The 20,347-nt window shown below is 37.5% G+C and overlaps 1 protein-coding gene across 2 annotated transcripts in view; it reads left to right on the plus strand.

The window, feature by feature from the left end:
- The first annotated feature begins 1,792 nt into the window (after window positions 1-1,792).
- Window positions 1,793-20,347, plus strand: part of MARCHF11 (membrane associated ring-CH-type finger 11) — a 30,146-nt gene continuing 11,591 nt past the window's right edge. Inside the window, exons 1-2 of one of the 2 annotated variants that reach the window (XM_015854387.3) lie at window positions 1,793-2,165; window positions 3,194-3,349. In XM_015854387.3, coding sequence (XP_015709873.1) covers window positions 1,899-2,165; window positions 3,194-3,349 — 423 coding nt within the window. In that variant the 5' untranslated portion in view covers window positions 1,793-1,898. The remainder of the gene's footprint in view (window positions 2,166-3,193; window positions 3,350-20,347) is intronic. The other variant, XM_085537840.1, reaches the window with a different exon arrangement.

Genomic DNA, 20,347 nt, shown 5'->3' on the forward strand with positions numbered 1-20,347 from the left:
TTTTAGCTGGCATAACACTAGCTGCTGATAGACATGCAAACAGGTGATGCATTAAAAACCTCATGTCTATGAAATACCCACTCACCATCAACTCTCCAAATTAATTACGTATGTGAGAAAGAATCATTCTTCCAATTCAGATTGGATGTGTTCCCTTTAAGAGTCATTTTGCTCATATATTTTGAGCAAGATTAAGTAGGAAAGATTAACCTTCCTAATACAGTGCATCGTTCCATACAGTCACATCTTTCTTTCTTATTCTGATATTAAGGAGCCATTCCATTTCTCTGTTGACATTTTTATCTTCTCTTTGCATCCTTCTCAAAAGCTGTGTAATTTATTGAATTTGCGATGACATACAAAGGGATGAGTAAGAAAAATAGTATAAAACCCCACATATAACAAATAGCAAGGGCATGCTGTTTTTCTCTCATGCAGATGAGTAACTTTTTAGCATTCATTTCTCATTTCACGACCTTAGTTTCCCTGTCATTTCCTTCTTTCTGGTTCTGCCTCTCTTTTACCAAGCACTCTGGACTCATCTGTTTCTTCTGACATTTCTTGGTCTTTGTTTGTGATTGCCCCTTCTTCCTTTAGAATTAATCTATTTGATTAAGTCTGTCCCTGTCGCCCTTTAGTCTCTCTGGCAACATCTCCAGGTATTAACTTTGCCGTGAGAAAATTAAATGTAGAAGAATTTCTACATTGACGGTTCGTCAAAATGTCATTGTCAATATGATATTTTTCTTTTGCATCACCAAATCAGGACAAATCCATGTCACTCACCTACTTAACCACCACCTTGAGAATAAAAGAAATCCTATGCTTGGACTATCTCTCCCAAACACCAAGTGAAAGGGTCAGCATTGGCCTAGCTAGTACAGAGCTGTCAGAACAAGGGTTGAAGGGGTGTTTGGTGGGTGTTCAGCTTTATGGCCTGTGACTGAGCAGTGTTCTATCTATCTCTACACACCTCTTCTGTCTCCCAATAAAACATCTGCACTGAGAAAGCCACCAAAGCTCTGCTGGAGGAGGCAGCACCTCCCCTCACCCTGACACATCCTCATCCCAATGGCACACACAGAGCCACCGATGCATTCTGAGAGGCCAGGCGAGCTCATCATCACTTGGATCTAAATCTGGCTGTAGAGGAGCATGTGGCTTCACAATTGTCTTTTGCGTTTTCTCCTTCCCCCACGCAGGCAGTTGCTGTCATTTTCATGAGATGAAATGTGCACTGGTGTTACATTGGATGCTGAGATTCACACATACGTTCCCTAGTCAAAGTCTGAGGAACTTCTAGCCGGCGTGCTGTGTTGTTTTGTTCTTTTTTCTTCTGAGACAGTCGTGATGCTGTGAGCAGATTTAATTTTGAAAACGAGGTGATGTAATGAATTTTTGAGAGGAGAAAAAAAAAAAAAAGCAAAAAAAGCCAGCTACGAGAGACTGTGTGAGCCACCGCTCTGCCCCTGGGAACACCTGTTGAACGTTCTCCATCTCCCTCACCCTCTCAGCAGCACACCCCAAGTCTTTCTATACGCCGGGTCCCCCCAGTGCCGAGTCCTGGCGGCGTGGGCGGTGTTGGCCCTCACGTTCTCCGGCCCCACCGCGGTGGGGCTCGCTCCGGTACCGGTCCCCGCTCGCTCTCGGCGCCTCCTCCCGCCCCGCCCCGCCCCGCCGCCCTCGCGCACCGCACCGCACCGCACACACACGCGCACGCCGCCGGGGCGGCTCCGGACCCGGCCGCCGGGGCGCGGCGAGGGCTGGGAGGGAGGGAGGGAAGGAGGGAAGGAGAGAGGGAGGCGGCAGCGCCGGGTCACCTTCCCGGCCGCTCGCAGCCCGCAGGGCGGCCTCGCCGCGCTCCGCTCTCCCCGCCGCGGGTGCGCGCTGCCCCGGCCATGAGCGGCGCCGCGGGGAGCGCCGTTCCGCACGCCGGGGAGCCGCAGCGGGAGCCCGGCGTCCCGCTGGAGCTGCCCGCCGCCGCGGAGGAGGCGAGCGGCGACCCCTCGGCGGAGGGAGAGAGCGGCGGCTCCAGCTGCGAGGCGGGGGCGGCGGCCGACGACAAGCCGGAGACCCGCTCGGTGTGTAGCAGCGAGAGCGGCAGCGGCAGCCACCCCGGCGGGGCCGGCCCCATCTGCAAGATCTGCTTCCAGGGCCCCGAGCAGGTGAGGCGGCACCTCGCACAGCGAGCCCCGGTCAGCACCACGGACAGAGCCCGGAGCCGCCTGCCGGCAGCGCTGCCCGTTGGATCGGCCGAAGCCGAGCGCTCGGGGCAGGGCGGTGGGGGCAGGATGCGGTTTGCTGTGTTCGGCTTGTGTGCCGCTTGTCATCACGGTTCGCCGGCTCTCCCCTCAGGAGAGATATACTTGAAGTATACAGATTTGTCTGGTTCCTTTTTGTCCTTTAGAATTAGAGTGTTTGTTTGCGGATAACGTTAAAAAGGCGTCCAAGTGTCTTCACAGTTATTACATTACAACAGTGGTTCTGTAACTGGCAGTTTGTGTCTGATCTTTTAGTTTAGCTAAAAGAATCCTAAGGAAACAGGAGAACAGCCGATTTATACAATGGTGAAATATATGAACTATGAGGGAAGTGTTTAGTTAGATGACTTCTGCTCCTGTCTGACAGCCGTCTCTCTGATCAATATAAAACCCTGCTCAAGGAGCGCGGTTCCCTGTGATGACATCAGTTTCCTTCCTAGCAATGAGTAGGGAAATACATCTTGCCACTTTTGGTGCCATGTCATAGTATCATCGAATCGTTAAGGCTGGAAAGATCAGTAAGATCATCTAGCCCAACTGTCAGCCCATCACCACCATGCCTACCAAATCACATCCCTCAGTGCCATATCCACACATTTCTTGAACACCTCCAGAGATGGTGACTCCACCACCTCCCTGTGAGGTACTTATTTGAGATATGCTACTTTTGGCTGATGCACTGTCATCTTTTTTTCACATAGATACACATACGTGCATAGATAGTTACCTGCCTCTGTACTTCCAGGAGCGCTTAAGTCTTCTAAAGACAGGTTATCTTTTGAGGTTTACCACAGCCTAGAATACATGCTTATCATTTCATGTGTTGAAATTGGAGCCAGTTGATAATTACAGAGATGGAAATGCTTTTGTATTGAATACAGATATTCATAAAGTATTTCTGTACAGTTCATGCTTTTGTGTTGCCTTTCCAGGGTGAATTGTTAAATCCTTGCCGCTGTGATGGGTCAGTACGATACACACATCAACTCTGCCTGTTAAAGTGGATTAGTGAAAGAGGGTCATGGACCTGTGAACTCTGCTGTTACAGATACCATGTTATAGCAATTAAAATGAAGAAGCCTTGCCAGGTAATTTTTGTTAGTTTTTAAAACTCTGCCTGTCCAGTAATTTTTTGAAAAACAAAATAGTACTTTCGTTTCAATTTTTTTTGGAAAAACTTGGTGGGAGAGAGAGTGTATGCTTCACCATTTAGCACCAGCACCCAGCTGAGGTTAGGTTTTAACAGCATTTATATACTAAAACATTCAGTTGTTTGATTCTGGTGTGTTGTAGCTTTTGTCTTGCCAGAGAATTGGTCCTCAGAGGCTGTTAAATCCTGTAATTAGATAAGTCATGTTGAGACATAGCAGAGAAATTTGCATCTCCCTGCTTCTCTTTCTAAACCTTAAAAATATTTTTGTATTTTGGTAAGGACTCAGTCAGAAGTTAATTTCATTCCTTCTTGTAGTATGAGGTCCAAAAAAGTAAAATGAGTTGATTTTTCAGTCCTAGCATGATCTGGAATAGAAGAACGGTCTTTAAGATTTGTCCTCCAATGGCTGATTCAGAAGCTGAAATGTGCAGTAATGTTTTTCACAGATCCCTTTTATCAGCAATGCAACGCGTGGCTGGAAGTTCGAATGTTATAGTGGTAGCATGTTCAGGAAGAGGGGAGGGGCGATTCAAAGCTTTAGGAGATCTGTTGGGAAGTCTTAACTCCACTTTGCATATCAGAATTCTTTAGAGACTTTAAATCCCACCCTAGAAATTGAATTTCATACATCTGAGGAACACATTTAGTAAGCCACTTGTATCTTTTATTCATTTATTTATTTTGATCTTATGAACTTGGGGATTTTGATGTTCCCGAAGGCCAAAGCACTTGGGTCGTTTATCTGCATCTGAGTTTGAGAGGACTTTTATTAAAAAAAAAGGCATGCTTGGATGGTAACAGCAGTTGTGTGTCAGTAATAAGCATTCATGGATGTAGGATATCTGGACAATTTGTTTACAGCTGTTCATACTAGGTACAAGCACTTTCAGAGCCGGTTGTGACTTCAAGGCTTTCCTTAATGAATCCACAAAAGGAATTTTTTATAAGCTATTCTGGATAAAACCTCTATAATGTAAAAAGCTGTGGATTTGTAAAAGCCTCCAGAAACAGAAGACAGTAGATTTTGCTTCTACATCAAATTTACTTGGTAGTTTGGCAGCTCAGCACAGTATTCTGTTTGATCCTATTGGCTTTTTAAAATCTTTTGAAAATCTTTATTTCCTGTATATTCACAGCAATTGCATCCTTTTTCCTAGCAAGAGTTATGTTATAAACTGTTTGCAATGGTAGTCCATGGAAATTGTATTTTAATGGTGAGGGCACTGAGCAGTTTTTTGCAAGCTGGCAACTGGTACAATTTGAGATCCCCAAAGGCAGCCTTAGTATCTGTAGATATAACATAACTTACAAGAGGCTCTGTAACAGAGGCAGTGGCCAAGTGAGATACCAAAGATATGAAGTATACCAAATATGAAGTATTCCTGAACCTCTGGAAAACAGAGGAGAGAGTTTCAATGGATGACAGCAACATTTGGCCAAACTACAAGTAGAAACAATCTGAAGAGCAAAAAAGATAATGTCATTATCTTCATCAGTTATAGCAGATTTTCTTTTTTTTGGAGCAGGGAACTAGTTTCAGGTATCTCCTTTAATACCTTATGAGAATACCTGACTTGTTCTTGGAGCTGTTTTTCTTTTTTATAGCAGTGACTTATTTTTTTAATTCTTCTTGACGAGACAGGTTACAAAAAGATTTCATGGAGCTGCATACTCAAATCACAATTCATCTTGCATTCCTAGGATCAAATTCCTGAAACTCAAAAGGTTTTATGACTCTTCAGAGGGACATCTGTGTATTTTGTTAAGGGCAATCAATCTTAATATGCCCTCACCTCTCTTCCATCCTATTGACTATGACATTTTTAATAGTTGCCCTTGTTTAAGCTTTTTGCACAGGTTCTGGATCATTTGCTTAACTACACTAAAGTCCTTTATAAGGCAACTTTTAGGTCAGGTTTTATAAAAATCTAAGGGTTAGAGTTAGACCATTTCAGTACAGAAATAGTTTACAACGTCTTCATTGAAGTTGTGAAGGTAGTAAGAAGTTCTGAAGCAAGCATTACATTAGATACAGTATTTGCACAGGAGTTGTTCACTGTCTCTACAGCTGCCAGTATGCTTCAGTCCATGCTCTCAGAATTGTCTCTACCAGTCTTTTATGGATTAAATAGATGAAAACTGATCTTTCAAAGAGACAAAGATGTTATCTACCAAAGTAATTTTTTCTCAGTTAAATTGTCTATGCAGATTTACACCAGGTCCTCAGGTTTACTCTTATCTCATTTATGGAATGCCACCACAGTGCTTACAATGTTAATAAATTTTCTATGTTTTCATACAGAATATTGGAATATATGTGAATATTCCATTTAAAATCTAACATTTTCCATGGTTTCTGTTGCTTCATGGCAGGGAAGGTAATCTCAAAGGGATTTTGGAGTCAGTACATTCAAGGAAAAGAATTTGCTGTGCTAAGTGACTATTCCCATAGATATCTTTCAGCATTGCTTTATATTATTCAGTGACTATTAGTTAATTCCATTTTAAGAAGCCAATAGTGGAAGCACACAGAATTTTCAGACAGGACTAGGTCTTAAAACAAAACAAAATAAAAAATTAAATTTACCAATGGGCTAACATTGGAAGATGAGTGCATAAACAAATTGGTGACATCTGATATAACATTTGACAGATAAATGCAATTTGATCCTTTCTTTTTCAGTGCTCTTCTCAGCATCGTATCAAAGAAACGTATTTAACCTTGGACTAATTCTTTAATGAAAGCACATGTTCATGTTGCTGGACTTAAGTCTTACAACAGAGATGAATTTGATCCGCTAACAGGGAAGGTTATATTAAGAAATCAGTAGCAGAAAGGTACCCCAGATAAGAGGAGATGGAACAGATATTAGCTTAGGCAGGGAATTTTGGATGTTTTTTGAGACAAGAAGAAAGGAGGAACTTCAAGAGTCTGACTTGAAAATTTAATCACTTAGAATTACATTATAGATTAATGAGGAGAAAGAAAGCACAAGCAGAAATAATGATGATATTGGTTTGTTAGGCCTTATAATTTCTAAGGATTTCCTTCCTAAATGAAATATAAACATTGCTTTATTTTTTAGAGCATAATTATTAAGATGTCAATAAATTAGTTCACAAGACTTGCAGTTAAATGCGAATGTATATTGCACAACATTAATTCCCTTGTATGAGTCAGAAATAATGTCTAAAAGTGGAGCAGAGTTACACAAAGATTGGGAAAATATGGTTTGGTGCTAAAAACATCACTTCTATAAAAGTTAGCAATAAATATATTTAGGGATTCTTGTAGACTGTTACTGCAGTCTGTCATAAAGTAATAACTGTGTGAGATATTTAATATACTCTGCATTTGTGTTCATTAACACGTTATGTTCTAGTACTTCAGATGAACTGGACTTGTTCCAAAATTGGTACAACAAATTGGTGCCCTAATTTAAAAGCTAATTGAAGGCATTTCAACACCTTTTTTAAAAACAAAACAAAACAACAACAAAACAACAACAACAACAACAACAAAACAGTAAAACTATCAGTTATTTTAACAAGTAAATTCTTAACTGTTAAGTCTGGTTTTTGAATAGAGACAAAAAAAAATAAGAGTGGTGGTCACTGTTATTTAAGCAAGTATGTAATTACTTGAGGTGGAATATGACACACGAGTTCCATGGTTCTCAGAGGCTTACACTGTGATTATTAATGTCTGAGATATTTAACATAAAAATTATGGTGTTCAATAGTTTGAATGAATATAGGCTGTTTTTTTCAAATTTTGTTAATGTGAATAGCCCTCACTTAATCTGAGTTATCACAGTGGCATGAATTAGTTGAAGGACTATGTAGCAGGCTGCATGTAGGTATTTGCATGTTCTTCATATTAAAAAATGCAGAAATTATTAAGTTCTTTAGATATTTAAATCTTGAGGCCAGTGTTGTAAATGTGTAATAGAAATTATCTCTCATGACTATGCTCAACTGGATGAAAGCATTTGTTTTTTGTAAGCTATAACTAAGAAAGGGAAAAAGTGAAGGCTCAGATCTCCACTTGTGCTTTTTAAACTATACCACGTTCTAACAATAATCTAGTATTGCTGCTATTACATTGCCTGTAATGAAGATCCAAGAGGATACATGGTGTTATTCACTGTATCTTGGACAATTTACAAAGCATTTTAAATAAGAGAAATCTGTGCGGATATATAAAACCTGCCAAATAAGCAGTAGTCTCTCAACACCAACCGTTTCAAAATTTAGTTGTGTTTTTGGCATCTCAAACAGGATGACTCTTGAAAAGAAAATAGGGTTTGCAGGCACCTTTTGAATGCAAAAGCAGCAAGGAAGGGCTGCTGGAAAAAAAAATACTTGGCTGAGATGGGTATTATGAACTGAACAGAGGTGAGACTTGGTGTCTGAATAGTCGTTAGAAGATAATTAATAAGTCAGTAAAAGCCCACAAGTACTTTTTAACAATCAAATAGTTTTTTATTTGGTGTGATGGAGAAGAGAGGAACCTGTACAGGGGTGACAGAAGGGCAGTAACAGGGTCAAAGTAGAGGGCTTATAAAATTGTGTTTCAAGCAGTCTCATATTTGCTGAGAAAATTACATTTGTCAAGAGCTTAAAAGCTGTGTTACAGTAATTGAGACCTAAGATGAAAATGATGATGAGAAATTAAATTTTTAAATATAGATAGTTTTATATACGTGATATAGAAAGCGCCATAGAAATACTGTGAACTGGAAGATCCAAATATATATTTGAATATATTTACTGGGTTATGGAAAAGATTTATGGGTTGGAGAAAGGCTGGAACATGAAAATCTTGAGATCCATATATGCCGCATATGTTAGTTTTGAAATGGGAGAGTGATATGAAACAGAAAATATTGGTCATAAAGTTAGACAAAGTAGTTGTATATTTCATGCTCTCTGTTTTCCTAAGCACCTACTTTTAACCACATGTAGGGAGAAGCTACTACATGTAGTAGTAGTACCTTTGGACTTGATTCATGCTGAGCAGTTCCAGTGACATGTAGTAACTACTGATCATCAGTACCAGTGATCTGAAAGTCGTAATATAACAAAGAAAAATATGTAAGCAAATAGACTAATTCTGTCACAGTGATATCACAGTAATGATTTGCTAAGAATAAAGAAGAATTAATAACAAACACTGGATATGGACCTAGGAGAAAAGCTATTCTAAACACTGAATAGCTGTTTGTTTACTATGAACGCCGAGCTGCATTTGTAAGCCCAGTGAAGAGAGATGATATTCATCTCAGAGGTCAGTGACAATCAGCATGGGAGCTGAGGCCAACAGAAAGGAACATGGGAAACTGTAAAAAGAATACTGAAAATGAAAGGAGAGGCTGAAACTGAATGTTTTTAAGAGAACAGACAATAGAAGGTTGGTGGAAGGAAAGGAAGATGATTTGGTACTAGAGAGTTCTATGAGTGAACTGAAAGTGAAGAGGGCAGATTTAGGTGAGAATTGTCAAAAATGGTAAATCATAAGTTTGAAAACTATGATTCAGTGCAGAAACTTGCATATTCCTAGTCTAGACAGGATTTTAGAGGAGTATGGTGAAAAAACATATGCTTACTTGATGGCTGGAATAGCTGAATATTGGGGTGTTAATCCAAAAGGTGTAGTCAATATTTGGGATATTGCTAGAATGGTTGTAGTGTCACCAGCAAACTCTTGTGATCATCTTTCCTGACATTTTATGTGCTCATACTTCTCTATATGGAACATTTGGTCAAATTTGGCACCTTAACTGATAGGACATCTGTCATTCTTCTTGGAGCATCAGCTACAGCATGCAGGGAGGTAGATAGACAAGCCACTCTGGTGCTTACGTCTGTTAAGATAGAGGATTTGCAGTAAAATATAGGTTACAAAGTTTTAATTATAGCACAGAGAACAATTTTGCACTAATATGTAGATAATGATTTTAAACTTAACACATCTAGCTCTCTTGTATTCATGCCATATCCGTCATTATTTCGAACTGTGCATTAAAATAATCAAATACCTAGACAAAATAAGTATAGCATTAAAAACAAACAACAACAACAAAAACAACAACAACAACAACAGAGTAGTATCAGGGTATGTGTGTTCCCCTTCCATGTTATTCTTTTACTTTCCATTGCTCATTAAAAACCCCATTTGATTTCTTGTTTTATTCTTTGAATGCTTGCACAGTGTGGAACAGCAATTAACACTGTGTAGACTGCAAACTGTTCTTGAAAATATAAAGCAATAATTGCTGGTGTCAACCTGATCTAGTGATAATATATATATATATATATATATATATATATGTATATGTATGTATATTTAAAGAGAGTTGTTATCTTGGTATATTATGTAGTGTGTTAACTACTTTAAGGGAAAATAGTGGATTCTTTCATAACTAAAATTTTCATGGGGCAAAATGGCTAGTGTTAGTCATGAAAGAATCTTGAATAAAAGTCACTACTGCACTTATAAGCATAAATTACACATCTCAATTAGAAAAATACTTCCAAATTTTAAAGATAGCATGGATGGGAATCCAGTTAGCTACATAAACCTAGCTATTGGCATTTTAGATGCTTAGGGTATCTAGGTAAACAGGAAAGGCTTAAGATAAGGTGTGGGACTTGCTAGTCAATTCAAAGCAACTCAGTTTCTTTGAGTTACTGTTTTTTGTCTTTTTAAAAAAAAATTATGCCTAATTGAATGGATATTTTCCAAAGAGCTTGATATTCCAGCCAGCATTGATGAAATTTATTTAGTAGTGAGGTGTATGTAAGCTTTCCAATACAAGTTTTTCGTTTCTCAAGTCCAAAGTCCTGATCATTCAGTTCTTTAATTCCCATTGCCAGGGCTTAGTGAAAGAATGTTATGACCAGTTACCTTTTGTTGTTTGTTTGTTTGTGTTTTGTTTTGTTTTGTTTTGTTTTCAGCAGGCTTCTTCTAACTCTTAATAGTTAAACTTGTTTATAAATGATAGTGTACTGTTTTTGTAGTTCATGTTTATGATTCCTTTGCTCATGCTTGCTTGGCAGTATAAGTAGCCTGGGCACCAGACATTTGTCAAAATCTCCTTGCTTCTCTACCATTCAATCTGTGTCACCTGTGAAATGCTACTATAGTTTTTTTTCCACAACAGAAATTTGTCAAAGAAAGTTGACTTTACTGACTTCATTTTAAAACTTTCTTTTAATGCTTCTTGATTTTGAATTTTGTCAGTTTTCAATGGATTCTTCAAAGCTTTGTGTAAATAATCAGTGGTTACACTAACTGCTTTCTTATTCAATTGGTGAGAGAGCTTTTCAGCTTATTGCACTCATCTTTTTTATGGCATTTTTTGTCCCACATGTAGATCTAGTGTTTGGCATTCAGACTGGAGGCTCTCTTTATTTATGTAGAATGTACAGAAGACAGCCCGTTTCTTTTCATGCCAATAGTGCAACAGTCAAAGAACCATTTGACCTCAGTTCTTCTGAAGTACTTGTCTGAGTCAGAGCACTCACTCTGCACTGTTTTTCCTGCATGACTTTTCCCATAGGGTTTTTTGCTTTTTTTTTTTGTTTAATTTATTTCATCTTTCCTTTTTATTTACCTTTCTGTATTTCTTCTCCAAGTCATGTTTGCTTACATTTCAATGAGGCCAGTAGAGAATGAGTCTTGGAGTTTTAGACACACGGTTTTCTTTCCACTTAGTAATCTTCTTTCCCCTTTCTGTATTTTTAGATATTTTATGGCAGTATCTTCCCTCCAGGGCAGTAGTAAACTTTGTCATTTCTGTGATGAGCATATTCCCGGCACTGGGATACACCATACTGATACCCACACAAACTAAATTACTGGAAGAAGGCCATATCCTAAGCTAAGGCTCTTTTTTTTTTTTTCCCCTTGGTCTTATATGCCCAAACAAAAAATAAAATTCCAAAAGTAATTCCTTAATTGTTTCAGACAGTCATGACCTTCACCATCAAGAAAAATGCTTGCTAGCCTCAAGCTTATTTAGCAACTATGCTAACACTGAAAGAAGAGTCCTCCAAGCACTACAAAGATCTTGAAAAAGATAAATGCCATAACACTGGCATCCAGGAAACGATATTCTGAGAAAATGAGAGTACACTTCAATATGCCTTCTCTTCTTTCATGCTAAGCAAGTCCCTTCTGCTCACCAGGGAAAAACCATCTACTTCCTAATGGGACATTTTACATATCTCTAATGGCCATTATCTGAGCAGTCCGCAATTTACAATCTACTATACCTTGTGGTTACTTCCAGCACATTGTGTTCCTTCGTGGATGACAAGATTCAGCATCTCAATTTCAGTGCTGCTGTTTCATAGGAGGAAAGCAATCGACATATTTTGCTTGAAGGAATCAGCATAACACAGTTGCTTACTGCATCTTGTCAGAATAACATTAATAGAATATAGGAGTCCTATGTTTGCAGTCTTTTCCTACACTTGCAACACTGTTCTACACATAACCTCTTTTTTCAGAGGCCTCAAGAATTATTTGGAGCTCCAATCATTTAATGTCATCTTCCAAAGAGGACACTTAGCTTGTATCAAAATACACCATGATGACTTTAAATCCTCATAAGATTTAATAAAGAGGGTTTCTTTTTCTTAACACATCACTTACAGAGTATTGCATATCATCTCACTGCTTTCTGAAAACTTGCGCCAAATAGTGATTTGATTAATTACTGGTGTCAGCTGATGTCCGTCAAACTTGAGGGGAAGATCTTCATTCATTGTATGAGGGAGGATCAAATGCGAGGGAGCATCAAATGCTTATGGATTTCAAAAGCCTATTATTTCATTTCTTTAGCTTTGGTTAAAAGATACAGAAATATGTTGAATAGCTGATGATTCTTAGAAAATGTGTCTACTTCAGAGATTTTCCATCAGTAAGAGTTGATACAGTTACAAGTTAACTTTAATGTGTTCAGAGACTTGTGGATTCACTGGAAGAGTTTATGGCTATGGGGTTTTCAAAAACTCATCTATCCACTGGGTATTATCTTCATACTTTTGTAGACCTTTCTGTTATGAATGCCATAAGCTTGGCCATGACAATTAGGACCTGCAAGATCTAAGAACTTCAGCCTTCTAACCCAGATTATTTCTGAATAGATGCAGTTACTTTCAGATGTCTTGGTGTTTACAGCATGACATAAGGGAATCTTTGTCTTCATTGCAGAACTATCATGCATTAGCTCCTCATGATAATCTTGAAAAGATTCCTTTCTTCCTTGCTTGGGTTCAGAAGTACAGGCACTAATTCTGTTTCCTTAAACTCGTCTAGCATTTCCATGGTGCTATGTCTCTGACCTTGAATTAGCACATCTAAAGTGTGAATATTATGCCACATCTTTGTCTCAGTGTCCCTCTCTCCTATTTTTTAATCTTTTCCTAACTTCATTAATGAATTGACCAGATTGAGCATTGAACCACAGTTGCCTCTGACACATGAATCCCAAAGGCTGTGATTCTTGGTTATGACACTGAATTTGTCACTCTCTAATCCCCTCAGTAACTACACTGACTATTACCTTTCCAGGTTTATAATGGAAGTCAGAAAGATTCCTGGGACAGAAATTTCCTTTAGCAGTAGTTAAACTGTCTTTTTTCCTTCCGATAATCAAAGTTCTAATACCATTTTCTTTCAGGAAGGAGGGTATTGTAGAATATGTTTTATGATATGAAAAGGAAAAGGACTTTAGAAAGTTAAATAACTTCAGTTATGAGCTCAAATTTGTCTGGTAATTTGCATTGTTCTAAAAGGGTGATTCATTTGCAACTCTCATGTTTATTTTCATGAATAAATCAAAACACTTATTGAAAAAAATATGTATGTGATATGTGTGATCCTACTGGTTGGTCTGTCTGTGGCATTCAACATTTCTGGGGGCGTTATGAGTTCCCAAATGGCAGCTGCTTGACTGCCTACTGCAGAATTCTGTCACTGGACTCAGCATCTTGGCTGAGAGACTGAGCTCCTTTACTTCAGTGGGCCACGAATTCTAAAAGCTACTCCTCCATTAGAAGCTTGCCAAGGCTTGTTTTCATAGTCACAAAAAAACACAACAACCTTTCTCTTGCAATGCTAGGGCTGCTTAATCATTCCCAGTTCCCCTGCTGGAGAAATGATTAATTCCTTTTCCCATCATCTTTTCTCAGAATCCTTTATCTGCTAAGGCCAGCATGGCAGATCTGGTCCTCTTCAGTACAGCACAACAAAAGATGTCTGGTGTCAGCATCAGAATAGTGTCCATTTAGGGTAGTATGGTTAAGTTGCGGTTGGACTTCATGATCTTTAAGGTCTTTTCCAACCTGAACAATTCCATGATATTATGATTCTATTTTCCTGATTTTGTTTTCATACAGACATTTGGAATATTAGGCCATAGCCTACATTCTCTACTTCAGAAATGTACACTAGATAAGAAGTTACTAACAGTCAGCCAGATCTGCAGGACTGGGCAAACCTCCCTGAAGAAGAATATTAGCTTCTCTCCCTACTAGATGTCTGAGCCAGTTATCTCTTTCATTCTTTGAGCCATAAGATCTTATACTAACAGTTTCACAATGGTATGCTGCATGTGATGCGTGTTCCATTAGCTCTGTCTTCACTTACCACTTTTAGGTGTTCTGCACTTTCTTAGTTTACAGTCATGATGTTTCTGAGAGACTAGTTCTTATAGTTCTCTTTGTTCTTATTAAAGCAGCAGTAGTTGAAAGGGACCTATATAGTTATTGATATAATTGTGGTTTAGTTGAGTCTGAATGCCTTTTTTATTTAGACTTTATGGTTTTCTATGGCTATCATCCATGCCATAAAATGAACTCAACTGAAGTTCCTGACCAGGGCAATGCCAGATTTCTATCTGGCATGCTTTCTTCATCAGTGTTTGGAAGGATGAGTTGCTTACAAACTTCAGATGTCAAGGGTCTTCTGAAGATCTGCTTGTCTGCTTCTGTCTGTTCCAGAGAGGTGAACAAGAGCATTCTATGTAGAACATTGTTCAAAGTGCCTCAGGACATTTCAGATTTTTCATATTGTCTAAGACCTTCCTATGGGATCACCAGAGCACTTTTCAAAGAGCAACCTAATCAAATTTCATCAAACCCTGTTGTTAATATTGTTAAGGACTGACATAAAACTGCTGATTTTAAGGTAGAAAAGCTGATGTGAAGACCAACACCTCTGTCATATATGATTAGTGAATTTAAAGAGGGGACTACTGTATAGAGACACAACCAAAATGAATACAGAGACATACTTGAAAAATAATTTGCAGTAGTTCTAGCTAACTAACTAAAGAATAAGTAGCTATTTGATACAAGTGTTTTCTTTATGTACAGAATGTCCATACCCTTCTTTCTCTTAGGTGCTTCTTGATTTGAGAGAAAACAAGGGTATTTTTATGTCTGTATTTATTTATCCTGGAAGGGATGGTACATAGGTTATGTGTGAGTCATATAACCACTGTTAGGCCAAGAGCAATTTATAGTTTAAGGGCTTCCAAGCACAGCAGTATGAATTGGATATAACAGTTTTTATTATTATAACCACTGCTTCCTGTAGTGTTATGAATGTTGATGCATAGTAAGCAAGAAAGTGGCCAGCCCAAACTATTAGAAAAAAACTGATTGCTAATTCAAACAATAGTGCCTACCATCTTGTAGCCATGATTATGTAGTAATACCTGAAAAAACTAAGACAATTGATTTTTAAAATGTTAATGCTTATTAAATTAGAATTAATAGTAATAATTATTGCTGTTAGTAATTGTAAAATGCATACATCATATTAATATGTATAATAAGTGATATATTGTGCATCTTTTTATATCATGTTTTAATTATTGTGCAATATACATAATATCTAAAACAAAAGGAATCATAATAAATGAATTTTTCTATTTGGCCAAATTTTCAAGCAGTATGCTGCATACTGTATTAATTTGAACAGTCTGAAATCATCTAATTATGACTACATTGTCTTCAAGTGAAGATTTATTGCAAATGTAATTGATTACACAATCAATCTAATTGATTTGTCAATCTAGTAGATTAATCTCTAATTGAATTTTAAAGCAAGCTTTGCCAGATTTTGTGCAAGCCAGAACCTAGGATTGCCTTCTCTGTGATTACATGGTGGCTGATAATACAGTGACACATTTATTGTCCTTCTTTTTAACCATTGCCCTAGACATACACATCTTGCTTAGGGATCAGGTGACGCAACAACCTTAAGTCTAAACTAAGTATGTTTCTTTCACCTTTCCCTCAAAATCTGAAGTGCCCTTGTTTTATATCTCACAAAGATATAATAGTCTTCCCTCAAAGATTTTCCTAGGGTCACATGAAAATTTTGATACAATTCTATGAATTACTTTTGGTTATGACTGAAAGGCCAGATGGCTTGAGGCCAGTACGCACAGATGGATGCTTTCTTGTGAGATACCCTTCACTACTGAAACACATCATTGCCATAAAGCAAAAGGAAGAAGACTGGATAGTGAATGTCCTTCAGATTCTGTACCTAACAGATGCTAAAGGTCTGGTTTGTGCCAAAATTATTGAAAAGGGCTTGATTATCAGCTGTGTAGGTAGCTTTTGTAGGATGTAAAGGAATCCAGTGAAAACAGATGAGAATGCATTACTTGTTATCTTGTGTTATGGACTTGAACAGACGAGAAGCAAGTGGTGGAAAGCAGTGCAACACTGGGTACTTGAAACACAGTGATACTTCACAAGTTTTTAATCATGCTTATCCAGTCAAATTTGTTTGTATACCTACATTTTTGTCTCTATCATGTAACCATCATTGTGTGTTGGGCCTAGATTGGAAAAATATATTAATACTTAGGATTTTAACTCTTACAGTACTTAATCAATATAGAAAATTCCTTGCAGTCATTTTCCAGTAAACTCAAATATCTGAACTCTAAAATTCCTATTGTATATCATTCCTTCCACCTTCACATCATTTCTATGATTATTTTTCTGGAAAGACCATGGCCTCTTTGTCAGCATTCAGAACAGCTGAGGTACACCAGTGTCAGAAATAGGTTTTGATGCTTTGTGTAGTATTAAAATCATGTCCCCAGTCAACCGTATAGAGGTGATATGACTACAGGAATCAATTAAATTTGCTTTCTCTTCGGTTCAGCAAACATCTGCGTGTCTGGTATATATGAACTGGAAGTGTTCCAGTAAATGACTTTGAAGAGTCATTGCGTATTCTGAATAATGTGTCAATATCTTATATCTTATATACCTTATGCATCTGAATAATCTGTCAGCATCTTACAAGGTGGACGTTTAAAATCTTGCTTTAACTCAGGTGAAGAGTGGGTTTCAATGAAGGCTTTTCAAAAGGCAATGCATCAATTATTAGGATGTAGAATACTTTCAGGTTAAACCCTTTATCTTTCATCTTGTATGAGTTGTAAAAAATATTTCATTATTCATATTGTCAAAAAGACAGAGAAATAGGAGCTACCACTTTTGGAAAGTTCAGTTAGCAGATGAAGCATGAGTTTCACTAAACAAACTGGAATTAATAGTTGAATACTTCAACATAGAAAAAAAGGCACCAGGAGAAGCAGTCAAGAACAGATGACCCCGCTTTACACTGATAGGTGGTCAGGGCATTTTGCAGGTGAGGCTTGTTCCCTCCATGCTGAACAATATTTTAAACAGCTTTGGTGAGTGTACAAATATTTCAAGGAGTTCCATGATCTTATACTCAGGCTCAGCTCTTTTTCTTTTAAACCTATTTGACTGTCTTAGCTAAAATTTGCAATTAGTTCCTTTCTCTGAGGAGAAGGAAAACACATCTCCAGAGTTTTTTTATAACTATTGTTTTGTGTCCAAAGCGAAATAGATTTCCAGGATTTTTAGGCTTCTGGGCACTCAGAAATCCATAATGCATCCAGTGTAAGTGCAGATGTTCTACTCTGCCAGGTACATGCAATAAGCCAACACTACCAGGAACTATCAGCTAAATTCCATGTGTGCTGCACAGATGGACTATGCCTCTGCAGTGAATGTTATGCTTTCAGAATGTCCAAAGTATGAATACTGCTTTCCAAGCAGACTGAGACATGCAAGCTGAATTATCTATACTCTTGACCTATATGATTTATAAAAGAAAAGATAATTGCATTATGACTACAGGAACTCTGTCTTAATAATTCATCAGAATTGGTAAGCATTAAAGGAGAGCCACAATTTTTGTATCATCAATTACCTTTTTTTTTTTTTTTTTTTTTCTTTTTATTTGTGCCAGCAATTAACAAAGGCCTGCATGCTGTGCTCACAAAAATCTGCATGTCTGCCTGGAATGTGTTTTGTCTTTCACATTCCTGATACCACTGCTGAAACACACCATCCACTGCCTCCCCTTGCTTCATATGCACTTCCATATCACATGTCATTCTGTCAGACTCTGCTGCCATCTGTCACAAGGCAATGACACATAATGGTTTATTGGTGGCTCTTCTGCCACACTACCAACATCTGCCTCTGACATTGTTGGTCAGTATGATAAAATAGGAGGCATTACTTTCAGAACAGCCCACATAAAAATATGTCCAAAAAAGGAATTTCAAATGTTTATATACATATACTCAATCCTATGCATTTTCTGTCCAAGTGGGTCAATAAGTTGACAATATCTCTGCATATTAAATAATGCAAATAAATGTTATGTGTATACTGCAAAACATATTAGAAAAATTATCTGATAATTTAGACTACTAGCAATGAATAGGCATTTCAAAAATGATGTACTGGACCTAAATCATTGGGATTTTTAACTTCTTAATGTTTCATCCATGAACAGACTGCAAATCCTCTAATGCATAATGAATGTCTGTATTTAAGAACTTGTCCCTGTCACGGCTACCTGTTCCTAGCAGCCAGAGAAAGTAGAAGATTTTATAAAAATCTTTTTGAAGCCATATAATTAATACATCTTCAGCTTAATCATACTATGTTATAATAGGTCACCATAAGGTTGGTTCACCACCAGCTATTTTTAATTATTTTACATTAAATACACTTTCCAGAATACCCTCGCTCCTGTGATGGCAACTAAATAACATGTCTCTGGATGACAGAGAAGACAGTTGGAGGCAGCCATGTCGAACTACCACATCAAAATTTAGCAGAGATTATGAGCATCTTCAGAGAATTTAGATGTAGCAGTCTAGGTGGTACATTATAGTTCAATATTATACCTAATTTAACTTAATACCAACACGATAAGGTTGATGATGAACCAGTGTGCACACATGTGCTACTTCTTACTGTATTTTTAAATTAGATACATTTTTATAATAACTCAGAATCTTAGTTGCATTGAATTCCAGATTAGTACATGAATTCAAAGTGAAGGAAGCCCATTGTTTATGATCATGTGCTTGAAAAAGCCACCACTGAGTCAAAAATTAAGTGGTAAAGGTACACATATTCAAGAGATAATGTTACCGTTTGCGAACATGGAAGAGACCATGTGTGCCTTCTTAGAATTACAGAATGGTTTGTGTTGGAAGGAATGTAAAGATTGTCTATTATTTCTGAACCCTCTGCCATGGGATAAGGCTTCTTCCAGTAGACCATGTTGCTTAAAGCCCCATCCCACATGGCCTTGAACACCTCCAAGAAAGTTTTCTGTCTCATCACCCACTGCTAATATCCCTGAGTTGGTAGTTCTATATGCAGGGGGATTACTCTCTGTCATCTAATCTGGGCAGCCATGAGGAATTTTCATATGTTCTTTATTAAGGATGTAAGAAAATCTTTAGTTTCACTGCAGACATTATTCATATAAAGTATTTTGAGTCCAATTTCAGTCTCAGTGAGTGGTTTTAAGATCACTTTTCTGCCATGCATTTTATGACAATCAACAGGCTTTTATAAGGCACAGTTAAAAAAAGCTAAGTTAGTACTGATCTATTTTGAATATGAGAAATCTTTGAGTAATGTATCAATTTTTATGTTAGTATATAACATGCATAATTCTTTATTAACTTTATTCTTTAGCAATTAGCCCTTCAAAGTAGTATGTTTCTTTCAACTTCTGGAAGTCTCTGCCTGAAAAGAAATGAAATTATGCAGTATTTATCCTTGATAGAGCACTCATGGGAACAATGGTTCTGGGGTTAGAAACAGAACTATAGGGTGCATTAAATGTACCAGACTCCCAAATGATTAATGAAAGGAAGAACAGTGGTAAATAAAAGATTACCAAAGCCAAATGTAATAAAGTGTCAGTAGAAATGAAAGAGTAGGGAATTCTCAAGGGATGAAAAAGCAGTGCTGTATCAAAATCAGAAGCCTGGGTATGGCATGGCACCTCATAACATTACTGTTATGATGGATAAGAATATGAAATGGGATCCTATTTCACAGAAATCTGGGATATTTTTGTCTATCTATTTATTTATTTTTAAGAATCTGTCAAGGAAAAATTATGATTATTTTTGTCAGATACACAATATTTAAAGTTTTCTTTTAATTTTGATTTTAAAGCAAATTGCCAGTTGGTATCAAAATATTTATTTCTTATGGTTATGTACTTTATAGAAGCTTATAATAGAAAGGCTGCATAGAACTTTTCTGTTTTGTTAAAACTTAGCTAAAAGAACTTAATGTTTATGGGGATGTATAGTCAGCAAATGGCAAAGACAAATTAGGAAGTCATAATTTATAATGTTGAGCCATTAAGAGTTACAAAGCAAGTTACATGAAGAAAATGTGAAATAATGTTATGGAAAAAAATGGATTTAAATTATAACATACCAATAATGATATCTTTCAGTTTGAGATGTTAAATAAACCAGACTGCTAAATTCTAAATTCAATTTCTTTATTGTTGTTTCTTTTACCACATTAC

The sequence above is a fragment of the Coturnix japonica genome, chromosome 2 (assembly GCF_054131305.1).
Source record: "Coturnix japonica strain WE chromosome 2, WE-NBRP24, whole genome shotgun sequence".
Taxonomy (NCBI): Eukaryota; Metazoa; Chordata; class Aves; order Galliformes; family Phasianidae; genus Coturnix; species Coturnix japonica.